The sequence below is a fragment of the Camelus ferus genome, chromosome X (assembly GCF_009834535.1).
Source record: "Camelus ferus isolate YT-003-E chromosome X, BCGSAC_Cfer_1.0, whole genome shotgun sequence".
Taxonomy (NCBI): domain Eukaryota; kingdom Metazoa; phylum Chordata; class Mammalia; order Artiodactyla; family Camelidae; genus Camelus; species Camelus ferus.
Genome location: NC_045732.1, coordinates 3,406,326 through 3,429,714, shown reverse-complemented (window position 1 = coordinate 3,429,714; position 23,389 = coordinate 3,406,326). Strand labels below are relative to the sequence as shown.

Genomic DNA, 23,389 nt, shown 5'->3' with positions numbered 1-23,389 from the left:
CCCACAGTGTTTTGCTTTTTCTTCTTTCTTTTTTCTTTTTCTGCTACTAGATTCTTGGTGTCTGTGTCTTTTGACGAGGGTGATGTTCTGTCGGAGTTAAGCAGGTGTTCTTGTTGGCTGAGTGGGTCCGTGGATGTGAGTTTTGGTGTATTTGTGGGAGAGGGTGAGCTACCAGTGTCTTTCTACACTGTCATCTTGGCCCCCCCTACATATTTTTTAATGTTATTTTGAATTAAGTTTTATTTATTTCTTTTTTAGATGTATCGCTATTATTGTGTAGAAATAAAAAAGTTTCTGTATGTTGGTTTTATATTTTGTAACATTACTGAAAACTTTGATTAGCTCCAACAGTTTTCTGATGAAGTCCTGGGGATTTACTCTATGTAAGATCCTACTACCGGCCAGTAGCAACAATTTCACTTCTTCCTTTCTGACATGGAAACTCATTATTGTGTTACTTGCCTAATGGGTCTAATTGTACTTCAAGTACTATATTAACTACAACTGATGAGAATAGGCATCTTTGTCTTGTTTCTCACCTTAGTGGAAAAATTTCTAATTTTTTACCATTGATTATGTTATGTTATGTGAGTTTGTTGTATATAGCCTTTACTATATTGAAGTATGTTACTTATATAACTAATCTTATGAGAGTTTTTCCAAGTTTTACTGAGATATAATTGACATAGAGCACTGTGTAAGTTTAAAGTGTATTACATAACGATTTGACTTACAAACATCATGAAATGATTACCACAAGAAGTTTATTAACATTCATTATCTCATATAGATACAACATTAAAGAAATAGGAAAATAATTTTTATAATGTTGAGGACACTCAGGATTTGCACTCTTAACAACATTCATATATAATGTACAGTATTGTTAATTATATTTGTCATATATATTGCCTCCATAATACTTCTTTATCTTGTAACTAAAATTTTCTACCATTTGATTATCTTCATCTAATCCTCCCTTCCCCCAACTCCCAACTCTGGTAGCTACACATCTGATATCCTCTATGAATTTGTTTGCTTTGACATATAATTGACCTACAACATTATGTTAGTTCCTAGTATGCAACAAGGTAATTTAATATCACTATATAATTCAAAATGATCATCATGATAAATCTAGCTGTCATTTGTCACCATTCAAATATATTATGTAATTTTTGACTATTTTCCTTACACTTTACATTTTGTACTGTGACATATTTATTTTGTAACTGAAAGTATGTACTTCTTAATTTCCCTCATCTATTCATCCATTCTCCAAACACCTCTCCACTAGCAACTAACTGTTTTCCATATCAATTACTCTGTTTCTGTTCAGTTAAGTTTGTTCATTTGTTTTGTTTGTTAGATTTTACATAAAAGTGAAATCATACAAATTTTGTTTTCCAAGTCTCACTTATCTCACTTAACATAATATCCTCAAGGATCATCAATGTTTTCTTTTTTTAATCAAAACAATTTTTATTGATTTATAATCATTTTACAATGTTGTGTCAAATTCCAGTGTAGAGCACAATTTTTCAGGTATACATGAACATATATATATTCATTGTCATATTTTTCTCTCTGTGAGCTACCATAAGATTTTGTATATATTTCCTAGTGCTATACAGTATAATCTTGTTTATCCATTCAACAATATCAAAACCCCAATCTATCCATTCCCAACCTCCGCCCCCTTGGCAACCACAAGTTTGTATTCTATGTCTATCACTCTATTTGTGTTTTGTATTTATGCTTTGTTTGTTTGTTTTTAGATTCCAAATATGAGCGATCTCTTATGATTTTTTTCTTTCTCTTCCTGGCTTACTTCACTTAGAATGACATTCTCCAGGAGCAACCATGTTGCTGCAAATGGCGTTATATTGTCGGTTTTTATGGCTGAATAGTATTCCATTGTATAAATATACCACCACTTCTTTATCCAGGCATCTGCTGATGGACGTTTAGGCTGTTTCCGTGTCTTGGCTATTGTAAATAATGCTGCTATGAACATTAGGGTGCAGGTGTCATACTGAAGTAGGGTTCCTTCTGGATATATGCCCAGGAGCAGGATTCCTGGGTCATAGGGTAAGTCTATTCCTAATCTTTTGAGGAATTTCCATACTGTTTTCCACAGTGGCTGCACCAAACTGCATTCCCACAGCCTCTCCAGCATTTGTCATTTGTGGATTTCTGAAGGATGGCCATTCTGACTGGTGTGAGGTGATGCTTTATTGTAGTTTTCATTTGCATTTCTCTGATAATTAGTGATATGGAGCATTTCTTCATGTGCCTATTGATCATTTCAATATCTTCCTTGCAGTATTGATTGCTTAGGTCGTTTCCCCATTTTTGGATTGGGTTGTTTGGTTGTTTTATATTAAGTCATATGAGCTGCTTATATATTCTGGAGATCAAGCCTTTGTCGGTTTCATTTGCAAAAGTTATTTCCCATTCTGTAGGTTGTCTTTTTGTTTTACTTATGGCTTCCTTTGCTGTGCAGAAGCTTGTAAGTTTCATTAGGTCCCATTTGTTTATTCTTGCTTTTATTTCTATTGCTTGAGTAGATTGTTCTAGGAGAACATTTTTGAGATGTATGTCAGATAATGTTTGGCCTATATTTTCTTCTAGGAGGTTTATTGTATCTTGTCTTATGTTTAAGTCTTTGATCCATTTTGAGTTATTTTGTGTGTGTGGTGTACGGGAGTGTTCTATCTTCATTGCTTTACATGTTGCTGTCCAGTTTTCCCAACCATTTGCTGAGGAGACTGTCTTTGTTCCATTGTAAATTCTAGCCTCCTTTGTCAAAGATGAGTTGACCAAAACTTTGTGGGTTCATTTCTGGGCTCTCTATTCTGTTCCATTGGTCTACATGTCTGTTTTGGTACCAATACCATGCTGTCTTGATGACTGTAGCTCTATAATATTGTCTGAAGTCTGGGAGAGTTATTAATCCAGCCTGTTTCTTTTACTTCAGTAATGCTTTGGCAATTCTAGGTCTTTCATGGTTCCATATAAATTTTATTATGATTTGTGCTAGTTCCGTGAAATATGTCCTGAGTAATTTGATAAGGATTGCAATAAATCTGTAGATTGCCTTGGGCAGTGTGACCATTTTAAGAATATTGATTCTTCCAATCCAGGAGCATGAGATATCTTTCCATTTTTTAAGTCATTTTGAATTTCTTTCATCAATGGTTTATACTTTTTTTGTGTATAATTCTTTCACCTCCTTGGTTACATTTTTTCCTAGGTATTTTATTACCTTGGGTGCTATTTTATAGGGGATTGTTTCTTTACTTTCTTTTTCTGTTGATTCCTCATTAGTGTAAAGAAATGCAACTGATTTTTGAACGTTAATTTTGTAACCTTCTACCTTGCTGAATTCTTCAATCAGCTCTAGTAGTTTTTGTGTGGACCTTTTAGAGTTTTCTATATATAGTAACATCGTTGACATATAGTGAAACTTTTACCTCTTCTTTTCAATTTGGATCCCTTTTATTTCTCTCTCTTGCCTGATTGCTATGGCTAGGACCTTCAAGACTATGTTGAATAAGAGTGGTGATAGTGGGCATCCTTTTCTTGTCCCAGATTTTAGTGGGAAGCTTTTAAGTTTTTCACAATTGAATACTCTGTTGGCTGTAGGTGTGTCATATTTAGCTTTTTATTATGTTCAGATATGTTCCCTCTATAATCGCTTTGGTGAGACTTTATATCATAAATGGGTGTTGAATCTTATCAAATGTTTTTCTGTATCTATTGAGATGATCACATGGATTTTGTTCTTTCTCTTGTTGATGTGATTTATTTCATTGATTGATTTGCATATTTTGAACCACCCTTGTGTCTCTGGGATGAAACCCACTTGGCATGATGTACAATCTTTTTTATGTACTTCTGGATTCCATTTGCTAGTGTTTTGGTGAGGATTTTGCTATCTGTGTTCCTCAGTGATATTGGCCTATAATTCTCTTTTTTGGTAGTGTCATTGCCTCATTTTGGTATCAGGATGATGGTGGCTTCACAGAATGAATTTGGGAGTATTCCCTCCTTTTCAATCTTCTTCAAGAATTTGAGAAGGACTCATATGAGTTCTTCTCTGCAAGTTTGGTAGAATTCCCCGGTGAAGCCATATTGTCCTGGACTTTTATTTGTAGGGAGGCTTTTTATTGCTAAGTCGATTTCATTTCTAGTGATCAGACTGTTGAAGTGGTCAGTTTCTTTTTGATTCAATCTTGGTGGACTGCATGTTTGCAGAAAGTTGTTCATCTCCCCTAAGTTATCCAGTTTTGTTCCATATAGTTTTTCATAATATTCTCATATGATATTCTGTATTTCTATTTTATTTGTTGTAATTTCTCCATTTTCCTTTCTATTTTGCTTATTTGTGCTCTCTCTTTTTGCTTCTTTGTGAGTTTGGCCACAGGTTTGTCGATTTTATTTATTTTTCAAAACACCAGCTTTTGGTTTTAATGATTTTTTCTATTTTTTTTTAAATCTCTATTTTGTTTATTTCCTCCCTGATCTTTATAATTTTTTACTTTGCTGCCTTTTGGATTTGTTTGTTCTTCTTTTTCTAGTTCTTTCAGCTGATGGATTAAATTCTTTATTTGAAATTGTTCTTTTATGAGGAAGGCCTATATCACTATAAACTTCCCTCTTAGCACTGCCTTTGCTGTGTCCCATAAATTTTATGTGGTTGTGCTTTCATTTTCATTTGTCTCAAGGTATTTTTTAATTTCAGATTTGATTTCCTCATTGGCCAATTGGTTTTTGAATAGCATGTTGTTCAATCTCCATGCTTTCCTTTTTTTTTTTTTTCTCATTTGATTTTCAGCTGTTGATTTCTAGGTTAATGGAATTGTGGTCAGTAAAGATGCTTGAGATAACTTCTATCTTCTTAAAGTTATTGACGTTTCTTTTGTGCCCAAGTACATGATCAAACCTGGAAAATGTTCCATGTGCACTTGAGAAGAATTTATATCCTATTTTTGGGGGGTGTAATGCTCTGAAAATATACACCAAATCTAATTTTTCCATTGTATTATTTAATTTCTCTGTTGTCTTATTTATTTTCTGCCTGGAAGATCTGTGTAGAGATGTTAATACAGTGTTAAAATCTCCTACTATGATTGTATTCCCATCAATATCCCCCTATATCTTTGTTAGTAATTGTTTTATATACTTAGGTTCTCCTATATGGGTGCGCATATTTTAACGAGTTTAATGTCCTCATCTTATATTACTCCTTTAATCATTATAAAATTTCCTTGTTTATCTTTCTTTATGGCTTTTGTTTTAAAGTCTATTTTGTCTGAATCAGTTCTGCAACACCTGCTTTTTTTGGCTTTTCCATTTACATGGAATATCCTTTTCCATCCTTTCACTCTCAATCTATATGTGTCCTTCTCCCTAAAGTGGGTCTCTTGTATGCAGCATATTGAAGTTTCTTGCTTTATTATCCAGTCTGCTACTTTATGTCTTTTGACTGGAGCATTTAGTCCATTAACATTTGCAGTAATTAATGATAGATGTGTGTTTATTGCCATTTCGAACTTATTTTTGCAGTTTATTTGGTATTTCCTCTTTGTTCCTTTCTTCTTCCTTTTGTGGGTTGGAAATTTTCCTTTGTATTATCATAGATTTTATTTAATTTTTGTGACTCCATTGTAATTTTTTGGCTTGTGGCTACCCTTTACTTTTTTAAAAATATTTTTTATTGATTTATAATCATTTTACAATGTTGTGTCAAATTCCAGTGTAGAGCACAAATTCTCAGTCATACATGAACATGCTTGTATTCATTCTCACATTTTTTTCTCTGTGAGCTATCATAAAATCTTTTGTATATTTCAATGTGCTATACAGTATAATCTTGTTTATCTATTCTACATTGTTTAAATCCCCTCTATCCCATCCCACCCTCCACCCACTTTGCAACCACAAGTTTATACTCTATGTCTATGAGTCTAATTCTGTTTTGTACTTATGATATTTATTTTTGTTTTTGCTTTTGTATTTGTTTTTTAGATTCCACACATGAGCGATCTCATATGGTATTTTTCCTTCTCTTTCTGGCTTACTTCACTTAGAATGACATTCTCCAGGAGCATTCATGTTGCTGCAAATCACTTTATGTTGTCGATTTTTATGGCTGAATAGTATCCCATTGTATCAATATACGACCACTTCTTTGTCCAGCCATCCGCTGATGGACACTTAAGCTATTTCCATGGCTTGGTTATTGTAAATAATGCTCTGTGAATATTGGTGTGCAGGTGTTATCCTGAAGTAGGGTTCCTTCTGGGTATAAGCCCAGGAGCGGGACTTCTGGGTCATATGGTAAGTCTACTCCTAGCCTTTTGAGGAATCTCCATACTGTTTTCCATAGTGGCTGCACCAAACTGCATTCCCACTGGCAGTGTAGGAGGGCACCCCTTTCTACACAGCCTCTCCATATTTGTCATTTGTGGATTTTTGAAAGACGGCCATTCTGACTGGTGTGAGGTGATTTCATTGTAGTTTTGATTTGCATTTCTCTGATAATTAGTGATATTGAGCATCTTTTCATGTGCTTATTGGCTATCTGTATGTCTTCACTGGAGAATTGCTTGTTTAGGTCTTTTGCCCATCTTTGGATTGGGTTGTTTGTTTGTTTGTTTCTTATTAAGTCGTACGAGCTGCTTATATATTCTGGAGATCAAGCCTTTTTTGCTTTCATTTGCAAAAATTTTCTCCCATTCCTTAGATTGTCTTTTTGTTTCACTTATGTTTCCTTTGCTGTGCAGAAGCTTTTAAGTTTCATTAGGACTCTTTTATTTATTCTTGCTTACATTTCTTCTAGGAAAAAATTTTGAGATATATGTCAGATAATGTTTTGCCTGTATTTTCCTGTAGGAGGTTTATTGTATCTTGTCTTTTGTTTAAGTCTTTGATGCATATTATTATTTTATATGGTGTAAGGTAGTGTTCTAGCATCATTGCTTTCCATGCTGCTGTCCAGTGTGGCTACCCTTTTTGTAAGTCTATTAGCCCATTACTATATCTCGAACCCATCCTACAGAAAACCAAAAATTTAGAAAGGGAAAAAATACTCTATTTTCTTGTTTCCCTCTCCCACTCTTAATGATTTAGATGTCTTCTTTTACAATTTTGTGTTTATTTTAAAGGATAGCCTTTCTGAATAAAGTATCCTTGGCTGCATTTTTTTTTCATTAAGGACTTTGAATATATCTTACCACTCCCTTCTGGCCTGTAGTGTTTGTGTAGATAAGTCAGCTGAGGGCCTTATGGGGGTTGCTTTGTAACTCACTGTTTGTTTTTCACTTACTGCCTTTAGGAACATTTCTTTTTCCTTGAATCTGTCCATCTTGATTATGATTGTCTTAATATGGGTTTGTTTGGGTTTTTCCTGTTTGGGAACCTCTGAGCTTTCTGTACTTGGATATCAGATTCCTTCGATAGGTTTTGGAAGTTTTCAGTCCTGATTTCTTCCAATACCATTTTTTTAAATTTCTTAAGAACTGTCTTATAGTTTATTTTTCTTTTTTTTGAACATTTGTTATTGATTTATAATCATTTTACAATGTTGTGTCAAATTCTAGTGTTCAGCACAATGTTTCAGTCATACATGGACATATACACACTCATTATCACATTTTTTCCTCTGTGATTCCCTGTACTATACAGTAAAATCTTGTTTATCTATTCTACAATTTTGAAATCCCACTCTATCCCTTCCCACCTTCTACCCCCTGGCAACTACAAGTCTGTATTCTATGTCTATGAGTCTATTTCTGTCCTGTATTTATGCTTTGCTTTTTTGTTTGTTTGTTTTTGTTTGTGTTTTTTGTTTTTTAGATTCCACATATGAGTGATATTATATAGAATTTTTCTTTCTCCTTCTGTCTTACTTCACTTAGAATGAAATTCTCCAGGAGCAACCATGTTGCTGCAAATGATGTTATGTTGTTGGTTTTTATGGCTGAGTAGTATTCCATTGTATAAATATACCACCACTTCTTTATCCAGTCACCTGTTGATGGACATTTAGGCTGTTTCCATGTTTTGGCTATTGTAAATAGTGCTGCTATGAACATTGGGGTGCAGGTGTCATCCTGAAGTAGGGTTCCTTCTGGATACAAGCCCAGGAGAGGGATTTTTGGGTCAAACGGTAAGTCTATTCCTAGTCTTTTGAGGAATCTCCATAATGTTTTAACAGTGGCTGCACCAAACTGCATTCCGACCAGCAGTGTAGGAGGGTTCCCCTTTCTACACAGCCTCTCCGGCATTTGTCATTTGTGGATTTTTGAATGATGGCCATTCTGACTGGTGTGAGTTGATACCTCATTGCAGTTTTGATTTGCATTTCTCTGATAACTAGTGCTATTGAGCATTTTTTCATGTGCCTATTGATCAATTGTATTTCTTCCTTGGAGAATTGCTTGTTTAGGTCTTCTGCCCATTTTTGGATTGGGTTGTTTATTTTTTTCTTATTGAATCATATGTGCTGCTTATATAATCTGGAGATCAAGCCTTTGTCGGTTTCATTTGCAAAAATTTTCTCCCATTTTGTAGGTTGTCTTTTTGTTTCACTTATTGATTCCTTTGCTGTGGAGATGCTTGTAAGTTTCATTAGGTCCCATTTGTTTATTCTTGCTTTTATTTCTACGAGGAGAAAATTTTTGAGATGTATGTCAGATAATGTTTTTGCCCATGTATTCCTCTAGGAGGTTTATTTTATCTTGTCTTATGTTTAAGTCTTTGGTCCATTTTGAGTTGATTTTTGTATATGGTGTAAGGGAGTGTTCTAGCATCATTGATTTACATGCTGCTGTGCAGTTTTCCCAACACCATTTGCTGACAAGGCTGTTTTTATTCCATTGTATATTTTTGCCTCCTTTATCAAAGATTAGTTGACCAAAATTTTGTGGGTTCTTTTCTGGGCTCTCTATTGTATTCCATTGGTTTTCATGTTTGTTTTTGTAACAATACCATGCTGTCTTGATGACTGTAGCACTTTAGTATAGTCTGAAGTCTGGGAGAGTTATTCCTCCAGCCTCTTTCTTTCTCTTCAGTAATGCTTTGGCAATTCTAGGTCTTTGATGTTTCCTTACAAATTTTATTATGGTTTGTTCTAATTCTGTGAAATATGTCCTAGGTCATTTGATAGGGATTGCATTAAATCTGTAGATTGCCTTAGGTAGTGTGACCATTTTACAATATTGATTGTTCCATTCCAAGAGCATGGGGATCTTTCCATTTATTAAAGTCTTATTTGATTTCCTTCATCAATGGTTTATAGACTTCTGTGTAAAATTCTTTGACCTCCTTGTTTAGATTTATTCCCAGATATTTTATTACTTTGGGTGCTATTTTAAGGGGATTGTTTGTTTACTTTTTTTTTTCTGTTGATTCATCATTAGTGTAAAGAAATGCAACTGATTTTTGAATGTTAATTTTGTAACCTGCTAGTTTGCTGAATTCTTCAATCAGCTCTTGTAGTTTTTGTGTGGAACTTTTATGGTCTTCTATATATAGTAACATGTCATCAGCATATAGTTACACTTTTACCTCTTCTTCTCCAAATTGGATCCCTTTTATTTCTCTCTCTTGCCTGATTGCTGTGGCTAGGACTTCCAAGACTATGTTGAATAAGGGTAGTGAAAGTGGGCATCCTTGTCTTGTCCCAGATTTTAGTGGGAAGCTTTTGAGTTTTTCACTGTTGAGTACTATGCTGGCTGTAGGTTTGTCATATATAGCTTTTATTATGTTGAGATATGTTCCCTCTATACCCACTTTGGTGACAGTTTTTATCATAAATGGCTGTTGCATTTTATCAAATGCTTTTTCTGCATCGACTGAGATGTTCATGTGTTTTTTGTCCTTTCTCTTGTTGATGTGATGTATTACATTGATTGATTTGCTTACGTTCAACCACCCTTGTGTCCCTGGAATGAATCCCACTTGGTTATGATCTATAATCTTTTTTATTTGTTGTTGGATTCTATTTGCTAAAATTTTGGTGAGGATTTTTGCGTCTATGTTCGTCAGTGATATTGGCCTATAATTCTCTTTTTCTGCAGTGTCTTTGCCTGGTTTTGGTAACAGGGTGATGGTGGCTTCATAGAATGAGTTTTAGGCTTCATTTGTCTCAATAATATTCCCTCCTTTTCAATCCTCTGAAAGATTTTGAGAAAGACTGGTATGAGTTTTTCTGTGTATGTTCATTAGAGTTCCCTGGTGAAACCTTCCAGTCCTGGAGTTTTATTTGTAGGGAGGTTTTTAATTGCTATTTCTATTTCCTTTCTACTGATCAGATTGTTGAATTGTTTAATTTCTTCTTGATTCATTCTTGGTGGACAATGTGTTTCCAGAAACTTGTCCATCTCCTCTAGGTCATCCAGTTTGGTTCCATATAGTTTTTCATAATATTCTCATATGATATTCAGTATTTCTATTTTATTTTCTGTAATTTCTTCATTTTATTTTCTTATTTTGCTAATTTGTGCTCTCTCTTTTTTCTTCTTTGTGAAATTTCCCAGAGGTTCGTCGATATTATTTACTTTTTCAAAAGACCAGCTTTTGGATTGGTCGATTTTTTCTGTGGTCTTGATAATCTCTATTGTATTTATTTCCTCTCTGATCTTTATAATTTCCTTCCTTCTGCTGCCTTTTGGGGCGTTTTGTTCTTCTTTTTCTAATTAATTCATCTGGTGGGTTAAATTGTTTATTTGAGACTGTTTTTCTTTTTTGAGTAAGGCGTTTATCACTATAAGCTTCCCTATTAGCACTGCCTTTGCTGTGTCCCATAGATTTTGAGTGGTTGTGCTTTAATTCTCATTTGTCTCAAGTTATTTTTTAATTTCAGCTTTGATTTCCTCATTGACCCTTTGTTTTATCAATAACATATTGTTTAATCTCCATGCTTTCCTTTTTTGCTGCTTTGTTTCTCTTTTGTTGATTGCTAGTTTCATGGCATTATGGTCATTAAAGATGCTTGAGATAATTTCTGTCTTCTTAAAATTGTTGAGGTTTCTTTTGTGCCCAAGTACATGATCCATCCTGGAAAATGTTCCATGTTTACTTGAAAAGAATGTATATATTAATTTTTGGGGGTGTAATGCTCTGAAAATATCCAGCAAATCTATTTTTCTTTTGTAGTATTTAATTTCTCTGTTGCCTTGTTTATTTTCTGTCTGGAAGATCTGTCTAGTGATGTTAATGCAGTGTTAAAATCTCCAACTATGGTTTTATCCCCATCAATATCCCCCTTTATCTCTGTTAGTAATTGTTCTATGTACATAGTTGCTCATATATTGGGTGCATATATATTAACGAGTGTAATGTCCTCATCTTGTATCTCTCATTTAATCATTATAAAATGTCCTTCTTTATCTTTCCTTATGGCCTTTGTTTTAAAGTCTATTTTGTCTGAAATCAGTACTGCGACACCTGCTTTTTTGGCTTTTCTATTTGCATGGAATATCCTTCTCCATCCTTTCACTCTCAATCTGTATGTGTCCTTCTCCCTAAAGTGGGTCTCTTGTATGCAGCATATTGAAGGTTCTTGCTTTATTATCCAGTCTGCCACTCTATGTCTTTTGATTGGAGCATTTAGTCCATTAACATTTAGAGTAATTAATGATAGATGTGTGTTTATTGCCATTTTGAACTTATCTTTGCAGTTGAATTGGTATATCCTCTTTGTTCCTTTCTTCTTCCTTTTGTGGTTTGGTAATTTTCCTTTGTATTATGATGGATTTTATTTAATTTTTGTGACTCCATTGTAAGTTTTTGCTTGTGGTTACCCTTTTTCTTAAATCTATTAGCCCATTACTATAACTATTTGTAGTAAACTGATAGTAACATGATCTCAAACCCATCCTACTGATAAAAAAATTCAAAAAAGAAAGGAAAATATATATATACTATATTTCCCTACCTTCCTATTCTACTCTCAATGATTTGTATTTCTTCTTTTATAATTTCATGTTTATTTAGTTTGTAATTGATGAGTTATCACCTTTCCAGTTGTGAGTTTCTCCTTTATGTAGCATTCTGCTGCTTTTCTATTTAGAATAGCCCTTTCAATATTTCTTTTAGCATGGGTTTAGTGTTGCTAAACTCCTGTAGATTTTTCTTGTCTGTTAAATTCTTTATCTCTCCTTCTATCCTAAATGACAGCCTGCTGGATAAAGTATTCTAGGCTGCATCTTTTTTTTCATTCAGGACTTTGAATATTTCTTGCCACTCCTTTCTGGCCTGTAGTGTTTGTATAGAGATATCATCTGAGAGCCTTATTGGGGTTCCCTTGTAACTCACTCTTTGCTCTTCTCTTGCTGCCTTTAGGGTCATTTCTTTATCCTTGACTCTTGCCATCTCGATTATGATATGTCTTGGTTTGGTTCTATTTGGATTCTTCCTGTTTGGGACCCTCTGAGCTTCCTGTACCTGGATATCTGATTCCTTCTTTAAGTTTGGGATGTTTTCAGTCATGATTTCTTCAAAAACCTTTTCAATTCCCTTTAATCTTTCTTCCCCTTCTGGGACCCCTATTATGTGAAGTTTGGGATGCTTTATATTATCCCATAAATCCCTTATGCTATTTTCATAATTTTTTTTGTTTCTCTTGTAGCTTTTCTGATTGGGTGCTTTCTATTGTCCTGTCTTCTAGGTCACTAATTCATTCCTCTGCATTATCTAGTCGGCTTTGCACAGCTATTAGATCATTCATCATCTCAGTCAATGAGTTTACCCATTCTACTTGGCTCTTCTTTATATCTTCAGTTTCATTTTTGATATGTTTTGTATCTCTAAATACTATCTCTATTAATTCCTTCAGCACTTTGCTCACTCCTTGTTTGAAATCTTGATCTAGTAGGCTATTGATATCTATCTTATTGATCTTTCTTTCAGGGGATTTCTCTTGTTCTTTTAATTGGGAGTGGTTTCTCTGCTCCTTCATCTTGCTCATGCCTCTCTGGCACTGTTGTTTATGGAGTATCAATTATCTATTTTGGTCCTTAAGGAGTTTATCTATCTAATGCCTATGTAGGAATAATGCTTATGAAAAAAATAAGAGAGATAGAGAAAGAATTTTGAAAGAAGGGGAAAAAAACTTTGAAAACAGTGTATAACGAATAATAGAAGAGCAAGTTGAAGTAGAATATGAATCGGGTTGAGACGTCCTTTTAAAACCTTTTTGAAAAAGGGGAAAAGATGAAAAAATGTATTTGAAACCTGTGTCTAATCAATAACAGGACATCAAAACCCAGGAGAAATAAAAATGCATTAGGAAGTAAAAATTAAGAGGGTAATAGAAAATAGAACAGGTGAAAATAGATTGAAAAAAAAAAGGTGGTGTCAGTGTTCTCCTGGAGTCTGTGTGCTTTTAATGTGAAGTCTTTCTGTCTTCATCCTGTTTTGGAAGCTCAGCTTGCTGTTTCCAGAGGCCCTCAGTTGATGCCCTCTTCTGTGCTGCTCTCAGTACCTGTCGGCAAGCAGATTGATCCTCCTCCCAACAGTGGGTCATGTGCATCTCTCCTTTGCTGTGGGCGGGCGGGTCACTGCCCCTTCCGATGCCGCAGTCAGATGTTGCAGACTGGTCAGATAGGAGGGCAGGTCGTGCCCCCTCGCAGCACCGCAGTCAGGTGCGTTCCTGCTGGAAAGGTGAGGGGCTGCCTACCCTCTCCCAGCACCTGTCACTCTACAGCTCTGTGCCACTGTGTGCTCTGCCTCGGGTCGGCTCTCCGTAGGGGGGCTCCTGGAAGACCGTGGAACAGCCTCACCCCAGCTCTGGGCCAAAACCCATCTCCTTGTTTGTCTTGGCGTGGCAAGTTCTCTGAGGGTCCAGGACAGAAGGATCCTATCTTCCTCGGGCTGTAGACAAGTCTCTGTCTGGCCTTTGAGGCTGCTAAGCCCTTAGGTGTGGACTCAGGTTTCACCCCCACCCCCACCCCCACCTGGGTGCTAAGCGCTGGAGGATATGTCAGCTGTGCCTGAGTCCCGCCTCTCTTGACCTGAAAACTTTATGCGAGTTTTCAGAGATGGCGTTATGCTCCCTTCCCCCCAGGGCTCAACAGCCATGCTGTTTTATTGAGGGCCCAGGTTGTTCTGCCCTGTGCATCCACAACCACGTCATGCAGCCCCCTGCAGTCCCCTGGGGCTGCCTCAGTGCAGCCACCCCTGTCGTCCGCCTGGCTCTGGCAGCCTGGCCCAGCCCCCAGCTGCCAGCCCGCATCTCGGGCTGGATGTTGGGGGACCCTCTTTGCCCATTTAACTTAGTTCTGTCAGTCAAGGGCTGCTCTGTACAGATTCGAGCCTCAGAGGCTCCCCCCATCCCACTGGCCTCTCGGTTGGAGGGGGGAGACCCAGTGAATGAGCGCTAGTCCTCCTTTGCCACTCTCTCCCCACGGGACCCATGCAGCACTGTTTTGCCTTTTCTTCTTTTTTTTTCCTTTTCTCCTGCCAGATTTTTGGTGTCTCTGTCTTTTGAAGAGGATGATGTTCTGTCAGAGTTCCGCAGGTGCTCTGGTTGGCTGAGTGGGTCTGTGGATATGAGTCTTGGTGTATTTGTGGGAAAGGGTGAGCCACGAGCATCCTTCTACTCCACCATCTTGGCCTCCTTCCATCAACGTTTTCTTAAATGACAGGATTCCATTCTTTTTATCGCACATATATTATATTTATCTTAAACTAAACACTAAATAGATTTGCAAAAATGTAGAATGACTTCTTCACTAAATGTAATACATTTCTGTTTTAGAAAATATAGCTTTTTAAATCAAATATGGTTATTTTTAATTACATAATTTTAAAAATATTATATCAACATATGGAATTACTGTTTTTAAAACAAATTTATATATGAATATTTTAATATGTTAGTTTCAATTTCTAATATATCAATAATTGATATATTTAATTTGCATAAACTTAAGTTGTTTGGAATTTCTTATAATTCTGTAGAGCATAAAAGGATCCTGAATCCAAAAAATTTATAAGAGTAACTGGTTTTAGTAATTAAGAGCATATTCTGGGGAGCTAGTCTGCAACTTTGTATCTACGTGATTTTAGGCAAGATATTTAATGTCTCTCTGCCCCTTTTGTCTCATAAAAAAAGGTATAACTAATACTACCTACTTCATAAAGTTATGAAAATTATATGAGTCAATGTTTGTAAAGCTCCTAGAAGAGTATCTGACACATAGTAAACACAATTTTTTATATTAAAATAGAAGACACGTATGAAACACCCACATCTAGCGTCATACTTACTGATGAAATCTCTGAAAACATTTCTCCTATGTTAAGGAACAAGAAAATGATGTCTGCTTTTGCCACTTTTATTCAATATTGTAGTGGAACATCTAGCCTCCAGGATTAAAATAGATTAAATATCATGGTGAAAAACAACATCCAGAGATTATGTATTATTGTGTACAGATAACCTGTTTGTCTAACATTACAGGTGTGGTCCCCAACAAGGGTCAGTTTCCCATGGCCATGGGAGCCCAGGAACAATTTCAGTGCACTGGCCCAATGTGTCGCTATGCTGAAGACTTGGCTCCCATGCTGAGGGTCATGGCAGGACCTGGGATCAAAAAGTATGCTTGTGTTTTTCCTTTATTTCCTTTCTCTCCTTTCCAGACTTTCATTTCTCATTTTATTATTAGACATAGAGACAAAATTCCAGTCTTCAAGCAAATAATTATGAGTTTTTATAAGAGAAGTTTTGCATATGTGGATATGATGCTTCACAAATTAGTTTGTAGAAATATTTCACTGTGTAAAAATATTACACAAAGAGAGGCCTTACTGTAAGATTAAAACTGTGGATTTTTTGTTGTTATTCATTTGTCAATTTGAGTATAAAAACTTAGTTCACTTTATATTGAGCCTTTTTGGTTCTTCTGACATCTGTCACCACAAACTTATTTTCTAATCTTATTTCAGCCATTGATACTGCCTGAGTGTCTCTATTTCTCTAGATAGCTCTTTATCACATTATCCATAGAAATGATATCAAAGTGCCCCCACTTCCAGGAAACCTGTGATCACCTCATCTCCCTTTTATGCTCAGTAAATGATCCCATGTTCTACCTCATCAAGAAAATGCAATCTGTGTGGAACTTCAGTTTCTCACCATCAAATTTTTCTAAGTCCCCAGCCTCTTTTTATCCTCTTAGAGTGAAGTAAACACCTTTTCTCTTTTTGCTTTAGTATTTAAGTTCTTTGACCCATGCCTACACTCTGGATCTCATGTGCTGTTGTGTTCTCTCAGATCTAATTTCTATTACTTATTTTATTTTCCTATGACTTTAAACATATACAAGTGCACACATGCACACTATACAAAATTTTCTCTCATCTATATATGTATATACATAGGTACCCACACACTATATACAAATATATAATGCCCCCTTTGTTATCATTAACATGTCTGAGTGTCTCTCATTTTAAAAATATATATTTTTTTCTCAAATACACATTCTCCTTCAGCTTCTACTCTACCCTTTTCTATCTTCATTACCAAATATAAATTATTTATACTTATAAGCCTAGATTCTCACACTACCCTCTCATTTCTCAACCCACTACATACCGGTTTTCACTACTGAAATTTTTCTTGCCAACATCTCTATTTTTTCCGTTTTTGCAAAAATTAATGACTACTTTTCAATACTTATATGAACTCTTTATAAGCAGTGACACTGTTGACTATGCCCTCCTTGAAACAATATATACCCCTGGCTTTTGTGACTTACACTCTTCAGATGTAACTCCTGTATCTGTGACTTTCCCTTTTTATTCTCCTTTGTGGCTCTCTTCCTGCTTATCCCTCAAATATTGTTACTCTATTGTCTCACTTTCCTCTTCTGTCTCTACCATCATCCCAGGTTTACTCCATTTACACATGCTATTTAAATTACCTCCCATACATAGAGGATACACAAATCTGAATCTGTGGCTCATTCTCCTCACCTAAGCCTCAGGACTGTACATTCACTGGCGTCCTGGGTATCTCAGTGACTTGAAACTCAATATATCTAAAATTGATTTCATTCTTCTTCCAAGCCTCAGAAACCTGATTTTCCATCTTATTTTTCCCTAATTTCATTGACCCAATCATAATTAATCCAGTGACTAAAGCCCAATTTCCTATTTCTATTACTCTTTATATCTGAGCAATCACCAAGTCCAATGAAGACTACCTCCTAGTTACTTCTTACACAATTATATTTATCTCTGTCCCTATGGTTACAATTCTAGTTTAGGCTGTGATACTTTCTCACCTAGACTACTACTGCAGTCTTCTGATTTTTCATTCTATTTCATGCTGTTTTCTCTCTTGTTACCAGAGTAACATTCTTAAGTGCAAATCTGAATTCTAAAGGTTTAACACTGTTTCTGGCACAGTTCTATGGGAAAAACAAAACAACATTAAAGCTGAAGCTCAGTTGTTAGGCTTGAACTAGTAACCATATGTAATTAATTTGTTGATATCATTTTCTTTTTAACCCTCCACAGGTTAAAACTCAATGATAAGGTAAATTTAAAGGATTTGAAGTTTTACTGGATGGAACATGATGGAGGATCATATTTAATGTCAAAAGTGGACCAAGATCTCATTCTGGCTCAGAAGAAGGTAATTATGAATATAATCTCTTAATGGAATTAATATTTAGTCAAAGAGATACCATTCTAACACTTTTACTTCATTGTCTGCCAGATATTATGTCAACATATATAATTTAGGTTATGAGAGTAATTGTACTAATTTTTGGTATAAATTTTCATAGTCATTTTAGATATTTTAACTATTTTTAGTAATAAAAAGGAATATTTTTGAAAATAAAATATGATGAAGCAAAGAAAGATTTTGCTCAGAGGTAACTGCTATTAATATATTGGCATAAGTTAATGTCTCTGTTTTTCTCAAATATATGCCCAGGAGTGGAGTTATTGGGCCATGTGGTGGATCTATTTTTGTATTTTTGAGAAACCTTAATATTGTTTTCCATAGTGGCAGCACTAGTTTGCATTTTTACCAACAGTGTACAATGGCTCCCTTTCCTCCACATCCTTGGCAACATTTGTTATTTGTGTTCTTTTTGATGAAGGCCATTCTTACAGTTGTGAGATGATATCTCATTGTGATTTTGATTTGCATTTCCCTGATATTAATGATGTTGAGCAGCTTTTCAGGTTCCTGTTGGCCATCTGCATTTCCTCCTCTGGAAAAATATCTGTTCAGTTCTGCCACCTATGTTTTAAATGGGTTGTTTTCTTGTTTGTTTACTTTTTAATTGAAGTATATTGGATTTATAATGTTGTATTACTTTCTGGTGTACAGCATTGATGGACTTGGAGGGCATTATGCTAAGTGAAATAAGTCAGACAGAAAAAGACAAACACTGTAAGATATCACTTACATATGGAATCTAAAATCAATATAACAAACCAGTGACTATCACAGAAAAGAAACATACTCACAGGTGTAGAGAAGGAATTAGTGTTTACCAGTGGGTGTGGGGTAAGATGGAGGTGGAGGATTAAGAAGTACAAACTATCAGGTATAAAATACGCTACAAGGATGTATGGTACAACATGAAGAATATAGCCAATATTTTAAAATAGCTATAAATGGAGCAAAACCTTTAAAACTTTTGAATTACTATATTTAAACCTGTAACATGTAATATTGTACATCAACTATACTTAAATTTAAAAAATATGATATTGCAAAATAAATGCATAAATAAAAAATAAAAACAAACATATTTGGCATGTTTCTGCCCAGTTATTCATTTATGCATATGTGTAGATGTAAATTTTATGATTGAGATCACATTATGCATAAAATAATTCTGCTTTTTATTTTAAATACTTTTACAATCAGATGAAAAATGAAATAAATTTATCTTTTTTAAAAAACAAAGCATTTTAAAAAGAAGAATAATATAGAGTTCTGTCAAATTTTGAAAATATCTTTCAAAAAACTACAATAAGTCAGTATATGACTATTTAAAAAAAACACAAATTATTACTTCCAAAAAATATAATTGTACATCTCAGTCCTCAAGAGAATTCATGTAAAAACCATTACAGTAAGAATTAACAAAGTGACTTAATGAAAGTAATATAATCCTTAAATTAGAATCATCTCAATATACCAGAAACAACTAGTAGAAAAGGCTTTTACAATACCTATGAATTAGATGAAATGTACACATGATACTTACAAGGAGACAGCTACAAACTTGAGTATTATAAAAGCTGGATTTAATATCTGAAGACATCATTGTGTTATGGGATTTGAAGACCATGTTATAAATGTATAGATTATTGTTAAATCTGTAGGTAAAATGTAATTCAAATAAAAACCCAGTCGATTTTTCCATTTCTTTCTTTTTTTTCTTTTTTTTGGACTGTTTCTTTGGGTAAAGAGACAAATAAGATCTGCATGATAAGTTGTAAACTGAGAAACAAATTTGTCATGTATTAACATTTTATATATATTAAAATAGCTTCACAAATTTACATTAATAACATTGTAAGAGAAGCAATTACAGGAAATATGGTCAATAAAAATGATAAAGGATTATTAACCTTATTTAGGCTATAACCTATGACAAGAAGAATATCACAAGAGCCATAGGAAAAGGAGAAAGGTAAATTATAAAAGAAGATAAATATAAATGAATAGTGAAGTCATGAAAATGTTCAACATTACAGGTAATAAAGGAAAACAAACCATAGAAAAATTAAGATAATATATAGTGATTGCTTCAATTGATAAGACAAATAGTCACATAATGCCAATGGAAAAGAAAACTGGTTAATTTTGGAGGGAGTATGGGGTGAAGGAGACAATTGTAAAACCATGAAGCCAGGAGCAGGAGAAAGTAGGACAACAAGTGGATCCATGGAAGTAAATTAGTCACATTGAATCCTGACTCAGCCCCATTCTCACACAGCATAATGATACCACCCTAAAAGTTCAGTAAATTAAGCAAAAATTTAATAACTTACTGTATAGCTTCTTTATGTTATTTACTAAAGTTTCTAGCATATTTAGTATTCAAAAATCCTTCCTTTTTCCATATGGAAACAGTGTTTCATAGGTACTGTACGAATTACCAAAATGCCCTAAGTTATTTTCCACTGTTGATACTAATCAAGAGTCACATTTTGACAAACTGAGACTCTCCCTGGAGTGCCAGAAGTGAAAAACATATAGACTTTGTGACCGGTCAGCATTAGGTAGCAGGCAGATTCACCGAGGAACTGTTTGAAATAACAATTGAAAATAGTCATATGCTATAAAGGAGATAGACTGAATAAAATGTAAAGACTTTCAGTAGTTTCATATCATACTGCAAAATTTAGAACAAGTTCTAGTAAAGATGAGCAGACTGAAGAAAAAGCGTTATAGTATAGTAATTTACATTATCATTTGGATAAAAAAGAAAAACTTATAATCTCTATATTTGCCCAAAAGATATTTCATAAAGTTCATATGTCTATTTTTTTAACATTATTCATTGAGTTATAGTCATTTTACAATGTTGTGTCAAATTCCATGAAGGGTGCAATTTTTCAGTTATATATGAACATACATATGTTCATTATCACATATTTTCCACTGTGAGCTAATACAAGATCTTGTATATATTTCCCTGTGCTATACAGTATAATCTTCCTTATCTATTCTACATATGCCTGTCAGTATCTACAAATTTTGAAATCCCAGTCTGTTCCTTCCTAACCCCCGCCTCCTTGGAAGCAACAAGTTTGTATTCTATGCCTATGAGTCTGTTACTGTTTTGTATTTATGTATTTACTTTTTAAATACCACATAAGAGTGATCTCATATTTATTTTTCTTTCTCTTTCTGGCTTGCTTCACTTAGAATGACATTCTCCATGAACACCCATCTTGCTGCAAATGGCATTATGTTGTCATTTTTAATGGCTGAATAGTATTCTATTGTATAAATATAGCACATCTTCTTTATCCAGTCATCTATTGATGGACATTTAGGCTGTTTCCATGTCTTGGCCATTGTAAATAGTGCTGCTATGAACATTGGGGTGCAGGTGTATGTTTTAAATAGGATTCCTTCTGGATATATGCCCAGGAGCAGGATTCCTGGGTCATATGGTAAGCCTATTCTTAGTCTTTTGAGGAATCTCCATACTGTTTTCCACAGTGGCTGTACCAAACTGCATTCCCACCAACAGTGTAGGAGGGTTCCCGTTTCTCCATAGCATCTCCAGTATTTGTTATTTGTGGATTTTGAATGATGACCATTCTGGTTGGTGTGAGGTGATACATCATGGTACTTATTTTTTTTTTCCAAGTTTAAGCATACAGTTTAATGGCTTTTGATACATTCACATCAAGGGGCAACCATCAACACAGTCCACCTCCAGAACTCTATTCCTTTTTGTTTTTGTTTTTTAAAAATTTTTATTGAGTTACAATCATTTAACAATGTTGTGTCAAGTTCCAGTGTAGAGGACAATTTTTCAGTTATACATGAACATACATACATTCATTGTCACATTTGTTTCTCTGTGAGCTACCATAAGATCTTGTATATATTTCCCTGTGCTATACAGTATAATCTTGTTTATCTATTCTACAATTTTGAAATCCCATTCTATCTCTTCCCACCCCCTGCCCCCTTGGCAAACACAAGTTTGTATTCTATGTCTGTTAGTCTATTTCTGTTTTGTTTTTATGCTTTGGTTTTTTTTTTAGATTCCACAAATGAGCGATATCATATGGTATGTTCCATTCTCTTTCTGGCTTACTTCACTTAGAATGACATTCTCCAGGAGCAACCATGTTGCTGCAAATGGCATTATGTTGTCGGTTTTTATGGCTGAGTAGTATTCCCTTGTATAAATATACCACTTCTTCTTTATCCAGTCACCTGTTGATGGACATTTAGGCTGTCCCCATGTCTTGGCTATTGTAAATAGTGCTGCTATGAACATTGGGGTGCAAGTGTCATTTTGAAGTAGGGTTCTTTCTGGATAGATGCCCAGGAGCAGGATTCCTGGGTCATACGGTAAGTCTATTCCTAGTCTTTTGAGGAATCTCCATACTGTTTTCCACAGTGGCTGTACCAAACTGCATTCCCACCAACAGTGTAGGAGGGTTCCCCTTTCTCCACAGCCTCTCCAGCATTTGTCATTTGTGGAATTTTGAATGATGGCCATTCTGAATGGTGTGAGGTGATACCGCATTGTAGTTTTGATTGGCATTTCTCTGATAATTAGTGATATTGAGCAGTTTTTCATGTGCTTATTGATCATTTGTATTTCTTCCTTGGAGAATTGCTTGTTTAGGTCTTTGGACCATTTTTGGATTGAATTGTTTGTTATTTTCTTATTATGTCATATGAGCTGCTTATATATTCTGGAGATCAAGCCTTTGTTGGTTTCACTTGCAAAAATTTTCTCCCATTCTGTAGGTTGTCTTTTTGTTTTGCTTATGTTTTTCTTTGCTATGCAGAAGTTTGTAAGTTTCATCACATCCCATTTGTTTGTTCTTCCTTTTATTTCTATTGCTTGGGTAGACAGCCCCAGGAGAGCATTTTTAAGATGTATGTCAGATAATGTTTTGCCTATATTTTCTTCCAGGAGGTTTATTTTATATTGTCTTATGTTTAAGTCATTGATTCATTTTGAGTTGATTTTTGTGTATGGTGTAAGGGAGTGTTCTAACTTCACTGATTTACATGCTGCTGTCCAGTTTTCCCAACACCATTTGCTGAAGAGACTGTCTTTATTCCACTGTATATTCTTGCCTCCTTTGTTGAAGATTAGTTGACCAAAATTTTGTGGGTTCATTTCTGGGCTCCCTGTTCTGTTCTGTTGGTCCGTATATCAATTTTTGTACCTATACCATGCTGTCTTGATGACTGTAGCTCTATAGTATTGTCTGAAGTCTGGGAGAGTTATTAATTCAGCCTCTTTCTTTTTCTTCAGAAATGCTTTGGTAATTCTAAGTCTTTGGTGGTTCCATATAAACTGTATTATGATTTGTTCTAGTTCTGTGAAATATGTCCTGGGTAATTTGATAGGGATTGCATTAAATCTGTAGACTACCTAAGGCAGTGTGACGATTTTAACAATATTGGTTGTTTCAATCCAGGAGCATGGGATATCGTTCCATTATTTAAGTCTTCTTTAATTTTCTTCATCAATGGTTTATAGTTTACCGTGTAAAAGATTTTCATCTTCTTGGTTAGATTAACTCCTAGGTATTTTATTACCTTGGGTGCTATTTTATAGGGGATTGTTTCTTTACTTTCTTTTCCTGTTGATTCATCATTAGTGTAAAGAAATGCAACTGATTTGTAAAC

At 34.8% G+C, this 23,389-nt stretch overlaps 1 protein-coding gene across 1 annotated transcript in view; it reads left to right on the top strand.

The window, feature by feature from the left end:
• Nucleotides 1–23,389, top strand: part of FAAH2 (fatty acid amide hydrolase 2) — a 113,621-nt gene that overhangs the window by 61,882 nt on the left and 28,350 nt on the right. Inside the window, exons 6-8 of the mRNA XM_032475622.1 lie at nt 14,078–14,257; nt 15,476–15,611; nt 17,539–17,656. Coding sequence (XP_032331513.1) covers nt 14,078–14,257; nt 15,476–15,611; nt 17,539–17,656 — 434 coding nt within the window. The remainder of the gene's footprint in view (nt 1–14,077; nt 14,258–15,475; nt 15,612–17,538; nt 17,657–23,389) is intronic.